The 8,772-nt window shown below is 44.2% G+C and overlaps 1 protein-coding gene across 1 annotated transcript; it reads right to left on the reverse strand.

Annotated features, from left to right (window-relative positions):
- Nucleotides 1-5,831: 5,831 nt before the first annotated feature.
- LOC119403523 (piggyBac transposable element-derived protein 3) lies at nt 5,832-8,479 on the reverse strand. The gene is made up of 2 exons (XM_037670454.2): nt 7,863-8,479; nt 5,832-7,787 (listed from the first exon to the last, which is right to left on the reverse strand). Exon 2 carries the CDS (start codon nt 7,782-7,784, stop codon nt 6,000-6,002), a length of 1,785 nt encoding a protein of 594 aa, XP_037526382.2. The 5' UTR covers nt 7,785-7,787; nt 7,863-8,479; the 3' UTR covers nt 5,832-5,999.
- Between the last annotated feature and the right edge of the window lie 293 nt (nt 8,480-8,772).

The following is an 8,772-nucleotide window of genomic DNA, read 5'->3' on the forward strand; positions in this document are numbered from 1 at the left end:
GCCACGTTCATGTTTTCCACTGATCGGCTTTCCACTGATCGCAACTAGCGCAGCGCCGTTTCTCTGGAAGTAGCGTGCGTGAAGTGAGCGCTCATTGCTCCCTTACAGAGTTTTCATCTTGCTTTCATCTCCGCCGTGTTATCAGCGCCTAGCTGCGATGCGAACAGAGGGTGGATAGAAGAGCGAACCTCCAGTGCACGTACGTTCAAGTCACCCGAGAGGTGTTGCTGTTTCGAACTCAATCGGTCTGAGGACGCGAAAACGAGCTTCCACTGCGCCGTCTCTTACAGCGAGCATCTCGGGTGCGGGCGCGCCTGCTTGGTAGCCCCGCGCTCGTGGCCGCTGCAGTGACCAAATAATTACAAAATTAACGTCTTCAGTGCCGCCGACACTTCTTTCAGTACTGCTGGCCTTTTTTTAAAAAGCAATTCAATCCTGCTTCTATTTTATACACTTGCTGGGCAAGAAGTCGGAATTGCCAGTCCTTGCCCAAGGGTCTCATTGGAGGGGCCGTAACTATTAGAGCAACAAAATTATGCAACATGTTTTGAATGATTGTGAATGTTGATGTAGAGGAGAATAAGTGGACAATTTTTAAGAAATATAAAGAATGGTTTTTTTTTTTAATTGTCGACAGATGTTTCCACTGTTCGGTGTTTTCTTGAACTTAGCCCGATCGTATCTCTTTACTGAAGTATGCGAAGAACGTAACGCGGAATTTTTGTTGCTCTGCTTAGCTGCAAGGCTTTTTTGAGATAAAGACCTTCAAATAAAAAAAATAACGTTTCCAGGGCCAATTTTGAGGTTTTTTATAAAAACATCTACACTACACATAAAAACTAAAGATACCTGAGCAGAAGCCAAAACATGCATATATTTAGTTTTAAAAATTTCAGCTACCTAACTTTAATATATCTTGTGCAATTCATAACGAAATTTGGCCAAACCAGCAGAGTGGATGAGCGCTCCACTCCACCTCTTCGTCATTATTCATTTCCTGTGCTTCAAAAAAGTTTTTGGCGGCAAAACAAATTACGGATCTCTTCTTTCCACTCAGCAGGCAACAATATATAAAATTTTGAAATAAATCTGAGAGCTCGACCAGCCATTGTTTGTTCGATCTTACGTGGAATCACCCACTAGCACATAATAACATGTTCAGTTACGGCGATAATAGCTATATACATACTCATTGATACCACGCTTACCCGTATCCAAACTAAGATGCTCAATTATAGATGAAATTTCGACCACGGCCACTGTGCCCCTCGCGACAACTGCGACAGGTTAGCTACCATTCTGTTCACTGATTGACATATGTGTGTTAATTAAACATGTGACTGCGCTTTTATTTTAGTGGCACGACCACAGAGTGACAGTCTTGTTTCTCTTTCAGGAGCTTCCCATCGCGAACTCACTTCTCGTTTTCCGAATATTTAATAAAATCTTGTGAAAATAAAACTGGTACGAAATCAATGCTTCTGGTTCAGGAATTATATGCAAGCATAGCTTCACGTAAGGGCCAATTAACTATCAGGATAATTAACGAAATTCAATTAAATGACTTAAATGAAACAGGATGTTGATTTTCTTGTGAGCAGCTCGGGTTGTTGCGACACATGGTGGAGAAGTTCTCAGCCACACACTTCTATCTACATAGCCTCAGACATCCGCTTCCACAGTGCGACGAAGCACAACGTTAACCAAAGGAATATATCAGAGAATATGGAGGCCGCCGTGCGGATGTCACTACTAGACACATGTTTCCAGGATTAGAGTCACCTCAAAATATTTAATCGCAGGGATACGACTATGTCAATATCGTATATGACTGCGCAGTTGTACATACGTCACAATATGGTACTGCGGTATACAACCACGCTGGCATACTATATGCCAGCGTGCTTCTATGTTATATTACCATATGGGTAAGCTATATGCTATATCGTTTTGCTGATTATAAGCTGTGCCGGACCCTGTGCCATCCATCAGGCTGATGAACACACTGTCGGACATATACGAATAACGCGGTCCCTAGTATAACATAGAGAGTGACTACGCTTCATCTTTTTGTTGTTTTCAATGCAGTGCGATAAGATGACTCTCCGACTCTACGCCTCATTAGAGAAGTGTCAATGCTTTTCCATATGCTAATACAACAATAATTGTTGGGGTTTAACATTCCAAAACCTCGATATGGTTATGCCAGAGGCCGTTGTGGAAGGCTTCAGAAATTTTGACCACATGGGGTTGTTTAACGTGCACCTAAATCTAGGTATGCCGGCCTCAAGAATTTTCACCTCCATCGAAAATGCGGCCGTCGCGGCCGGAATTCGATCCCGCAACCTTCGGGTGAACAGTCGAGCACCATAACCACTAGACCACCGCGGCGGGTGTTCGCTCATCTGCAGGCATCGTTTTCGGGACGTGCTGTTTATAGCGCGACGAGTAGATTGAAGTGGCTGCGTTACTCCTTCCAATATTCGTAGTTAGCGTACGAAGTCATCCGGGGTCACTAAACAATCACAGTTTTAGGAGCTACGGAAAAATGCGTACTTTTGGCGCTCTATTGAAGCGTATGCACAAAAATGCATGTATATACCACGTTTCATACGTCAGGTGCAACGCTGCGGAGGCTATGCAATAAGTTGGGACATCAATATGTCAAAGTCCACGCGTCTCGCGCTTTGATTTCGCCGCTTGCAAACGCGGAATCCGCGGTTGGCGCCGGCAGCGCGCCGCCTGAACTAACCGCGGAGGCCATGATACGAGGAAGAAAGACACGTGAAACGATCCAGAACAACCTATTGACAACCATATAATTTATTTCTCATGCACAAAGTACCTTCAATTATTACTCAGTCTAAACACTAAAAGAAATACCACACTGCGGGACGCAAGATCATTGCACAGTTTCTTGGTGCTAGTGCGCATACTACAGCAAGCCTCGCTAGCTTCCATAGTCTTGTACCTGATGTATGAAATGGAGTACAGTGCGAGACAACGATGCCTCAGGTGCCGACAAAGCAGAATGGTAAAAAAGGCACTGCCCACGAATCAACGAATTTACGTTTCCAAGAGAAACTAGAGAGCCCACCAACAAAGATTTCGTGGGCTCTGTAGTTCAGCCTCGTGGTGATAAGCTTTCGCTCTGAAGTCTCGTATTGCTACGGCTCAAATTGACGAAGTGAAATGCTGTCTTGGAGGGGCTGTTTTCGACGTACCTCACATACATACACCAACGTCCGCTGGCTCACTGGCCACATGTTTTCGCAAGTGAGATCGCTTTTATGTTCACACAAGAACAGCAGGTATCGCCCATCGATTTCTCCAGCGAAGCTGTTTATACTTTACACGCAGGGAATTTGGCGGTCCGTGAGTCCGTGAATGTGCAGAAACTATAATGCAGAAGCAATGCTAACACACGCCACCTCCAAGGGTCTCCGTGCTCACACTAGTTTCTCTTCAGGTTTTATAAGAATGTATACATGGGACTATACCCGGCGCAGCCTGAATGGCTACGCATAAAATAGTTTAGGTATTCTTAATAGCCAACTTGGCTAAGTTCCCCACAAGCAAATTTTAAAGCACGCATCTCTTAAAAGTTGTGATAGAGGAATGAATAGTTACAACAGAAGACACCTCGATAGATTCTAGTTCGTCATAAAGATCGGGTCCGCACGTTTCAGCTTCTCTGGCAACAATTTTGTAAGGTGTGATTGGACAGTATTTTTAAAACTTGTAAACAATTAGCGATTAATCGTTCTCTACCTCGGCCATTACCTGATGAATCGTTATCGATGATAGTATTTTCGTCGTATATTCGACGTTTTAGCCAGGCACTTTCAAGAGAGGTGAAATATTCTTTACTCAAATATATTTTCTATAGTTCCACCTTGAAGCCAAATGAAAAAGGCTGACCACTATTTATTTGATTGGAGAGTGTGACAAAGGTTAATTGAAATGAGTCCGTAAAGCTACGATAAAAGACGTTTACTTTGTCCAGTACTAAATGTCATTGGTGCTGGAGAACAGTCAAGCGATAAAAAACATAACATGTGAAACCCAGCACGACAGATCTTCAGAAGATAGAAACCAGCGAAATACCATCCTCGAACAAGGAGTGCTGCTGGAATGTAGTAGAACGATGAATGCCGCTATGAAACGGCACCTATTGATTGCATATAAAAAAAATTCCCAGCCTGTGTTCAAAACTAACAGCACCAAGAATATGTATATTCTTTTATACATCTATTTCCTTATGGCGGATATCGTCTAACGGGACACAGGCATGGATAGAGAGTTTTCTAGTTGAGTCGACATAGAAAAGCTGGCGCATTTAAAATTCCTCTATCGCTCCAGATGTAAAGCTGACATGCAGTTGTGACGCAGCAGAAAAATTCATAATTTCCCCAAGTTTAAGGCTTAACACGCGTTTCTGGGGTAGCGGGATGCGGCTGTTGTGGGGCCGTTCCAGACGCTGACGAACACTGGAAACATGAGAGATGGTGGTGATGCCACATCGTGATGATGTCACACGAAAACAGCGTTCTAAAGAAGGCCGCCACCTACAATAAAAATCTTTTTTCACGCATCGCTTAGACAACCCCAAAAGAATATTTCGCTTAGATTCATTCATTTATTTATTCATTCATTGCTATGACTACCAGTGCTTCTTTTGATTAAACCTGACCCTTGATTGGTGCCACAGCAATTAGTGACATAGGAACTGGAAGAAGACATTTATACGGCAATATTTTCAAGCAGTTGCATTGTCTTGTAAATCGTTCATTAAAGGATGGAACGAAAATTTCATTTCTTTTCTTGCAATAATTTACGTTGTGTAGGTTACAAGCAAGGCTATTCGTATAGGTAACAAAAACTCTGAATTGAAACCGGGTCGAGCATGGAGGTTTTCAATATTGACCTAAGCTAGCTGTATCATTTATTAACGCTCCGTGTGGTTCCCAATGGCAATTCACTGTACTCGGGGACCACTTTCTGTGGCAATGAAGGGAAAGCTACAGAGCCACAATGCACGTATCCTACCGCTAATGAATGTGGTCCTAGAATTGCGTCCGCATTTTCTGCGTGAGGTATATAAAATACTCCTTTATTTTCTACATGTATCTTTTTGAGACGGAACGCAGCGCACACAAGCGAGATATTTGTATTTCTAAAGACGATAGCGTTTCTTAGGACACTTACACGCAAAAAGTTTGGTCTGTCTGTCTGTCTGTTTGTCTGTCTGTCACCTGATTCACCCAGCCGGTCAAAGTTTAACCACTTTCTGAACGCCCAGCCATCTTGAACTGGTACGGCCGTTCATACTTGCGATCACTGTCGATCAAAAAGCAAATATTACGCATATCTGAGGCGCAACATCAATACAATGGTATTAGGTGGTGTGTTCCTTTACTAGAAAATACATAGATAAGTAATTCTAAACACCTTAATGTTTCTTAGGCTGCGCTGACAATGCTAGTGTTTCTTAGGCTGGTCTGAAAATGCGACGCTATGAGCCAGATGCGGCGGTTCAACATAGACGAGGAGGACTGATGTAGTACGGCCGGCATAAGACTATCGTCTTTCGGCGACATTTGCAGCGAAGCACGCAGATATGCGGTCAATATTTAGGGCCGAGGCTCCTTAACCTTTTAAACGCCGCACTATGAAGTAGTAGGAAAAAAACTAAAATTTATGTTGATAATTTGCATTGGCCTTCTAAATTAACTATGATAAAAAATACAGCCATATTCACAATGACTAAGCATGTTTTTTCGCATGTTCCATTTTTGGAACATTGGCATTTCCCATATGCAAAACACACATTTTCTCTGGAACAACCTTTATTGACTTTTCAGTCGGGTTTCCTTACTCAGGATAACTGAAGAATAATATTTAGCGTCATACGATGTCTCTGAAAAGTATAAATATTTATAACAACACTTCACGAAAATTTCTTCTTTCATACTACTGGCTGTACTACAGTGAGCAATTCACAAACCGTGGTAAGCGGCAAAGCATTTCTTGTGCAGCCGCTTTTTGCACTGCTGGCACTGATTCGTTGTATTCTTCTTGCATTCCGCGCACCTTCCCTGAGTCGTTGAGATCATGTAGTGACCATCAGTTTTTCTGTCCTCATGTCTCGGATGAACCCGAGGTCCAGGTCTCACAGTGAGTTTCGGCTTCAGCTGCAGCAAGGACATGGTGACGTCCCGCCGAAAGGCGATGTGCGTCATGGCGGCATCACTACCCCTGTGAAGCTCGCAGTGGAGGAGCCATCCTGCGACGACAGCCATGTTCAAACCATTGCTGAAAAGGTTCCACCACCATTTTTTGCTCCTCAGTCTCGGCCGATAGCTTCCCAGGAGGCGGTCCATCACATCTACTCCTCCCATGCCCTCATTGTATTTTTTGATCAAATATGGCTGACGAATGTCCACCTTTTTGTTCGAGCGTCGTGAGAAGCGTTTCGCACTTCCAACAGGCTCGTGGTTGAGGTGGTTAGAAGAAACTGTGACGACTGCATTGTCGTTCCACCTGCATGCGTAGACCGCCCCGTCACACTTGTAGTGGAAAGATCCTCTTTCTTCCTTTCCGATGCTTTTCAAGCTCTTCAGTGGACAACCACCGGTTCTTGTATCTCGCACAGTCCCTGTCGCTCGAATCCCCTGGTCAGCCAGTTTCGTCAAGAGGCCGTGCGAAGTGAAGAAGTTGTCAAAGTAGACTTCGTGCTGTTCAGGCGCTTCCAGGACCGATACCATATTGCTGACAACCCTGATCCCGAGAGGTGTCTTGTCGTCCTTCTCGTTCCTCCCACAATATATTTCCATTGCATAGGGGTACCCATTCGTAGAGCACATCATCCATATTTTGTACCCAAATCGAATGGGTTTACCCCGAATGAACATTTTGCACGAGTGGTGGCCATAATAGGGCACCATTGACTCGTCGATGCTGAGGCTTTCATTGAACACTCCAAACTGGCGGAAACATTTGGAGATTTCGTTGTAAAACGGCTGAATCTTGCCCTTCTTTTCGCCTGCTTTCAACTGAGTGTTGTCAACAACATGGAAGAACCTTTTCAGCTGCCGGAACCTATTGCGGGCCATCACTGTCGCGACTATAGGCACACAAAGATCTTCTGCAGTGCTCCAATACGAGTCCTCAGACGGAACGGAGTGGTATCCGCTGAAAAGTAAGAGGCCGAAAAACTGACCTATGTCCGCTCCTGTGACGTCCACCTCCTCCCCCTTTTGGAGTGCGTATCTTGCAGTCAGTTCAGCCAGTGAACCAAGATACTCCGGAGAAATAAATTTGCTGAACAGCATAAACGGGCTCATGTTTGCAAGCTCAGGAAATGCCTCTAGCAACAACGGAGGACTCTCGCTGGGAAGTGTTTTGTCAAACGTGGCACGGTCACCCCATACTGGTGTATGGGAGCGCTTTGGAGTATTTGTTTTCCGAGCCTTCGTTGAAGCCTTGCGTCCTTTTCCAGCAGTGAATTGCCGCCCCGCTGGCTTCTTTCGTCGTGGCTCAGGGCTCGAAGATGCAGAAGGCGAATCAACGTCTTCATCGCTGCACTGCATAACTTCAACGTGCCCACAAACATCATCGGGAACAACTTCAGAAAAGTCGTTTTCGTTCACGTGCTCCTCGTCAGTAATATTGCCATCTTCAAGAGGCGGCAATTGGCATACAGACGCACCTTCGCGTTCGTCATCGGGAAGGCTGAACAAAAGGTCAATTGCTGCCTCCAAAGTGAGGAAGCGTTGTGCCATGACCTAAACAAAAGTTATTGCGGTGTAAAGCACAGTACTACAAAAATAAAACCAGCCGCAAGGTCGTTTTCTACTTACATCCACAGAGATTGATGCGGCTAGGCGCTGCAGTTCAATGCTGCTCTTTCCACGTGCCTGGCAAACTCAAAATGACGCCCAGGAAAGCTAATGTTCAAGTTTCTGCCAAGCGCCGCCTAGAGGGCGCCATCAACAAGCCAAAAAAAAAAAAAGAAAAAGAACGAGGCGAAACGCTCGCGCGCGTCTACGCTGCTTTTGACACTGTGAAACGCCAATGTTCCAAAAAAGGAACATCCGCATAAAACTCTCGAAGCTGAAAACTAGATTGTCTTTGTTATTTTTTTATTTTTTGCCGCGTAATCCCGAACCATTTGCCGATATTTTAGTTCTGCTTTGCTCACTGCAACATTACTTTTTCCTGCGGAATAATGCAACAAACATCTGGTGGTCAAGGAGCGCAAAATATGCCTGTTTTTAAACATTTATCTAATAATTCACCGTAGGTTCATAATAGAAATTAAAATTGCTACGTTTTTCACAAGCATCAATGAGTATGTGAAAACAAATAATTTTATTATCCGATATATTGGATAGGAAATAAAAAATGAGGTTTCGTATGTTCCAATTTTGGAACATTGGCAAGTAAAAGGTTAAGGCGGCACCCGTTCGTCCCTCGTAGTAGTGCGTAACCAGTCGTAACGCTAGTACCAGATCTTGACCTCCAAAGTGGTGCCGGTGGGAGATTTTTCCTGTGCGTTGTTGAACAATAAAAAATTCGCAGCGTGCGCGTTAACTAAAAGCCGAATTCTTCTGTCTCTCATTCCCCATTAGCAGCCATTGGCATGTTCCAGCAGGAAAAGTTAGTAGAAGTAGAAGTGTAAGTGTTAGCTAAAAGCCGACTTCTTCTGTCTCTCATTCCCATTAGCAGCCATTGTTTACCTCCAAGGTAGTGCCTGGTGAGCGTTCTCCT

The sequence above is a fragment of the Rhipicephalus sanguineus genome, chromosome 8 (assembly GCF_013339695.2).
Source record: "Rhipicephalus sanguineus isolate Rsan-2018 chromosome 8, BIME_Rsan_1.4, whole genome shotgun sequence".
Lineage (NCBI taxonomy): Eukaryota > Metazoa > Arthropoda > Arachnida > Ixodida > Ixodidae > Rhipicephalus > Rhipicephalus sanguineus.

Bases quoted from the DNA above. Each gene is read 5' to 3' on its own strand.
- LOC119403523 (XM_037670454.2), bottom strand. From the start codon at position 7,784: ATGGCACAACGCTTCCTCACTTTGGAGGCAGCAATTGACCTTTTGTTC.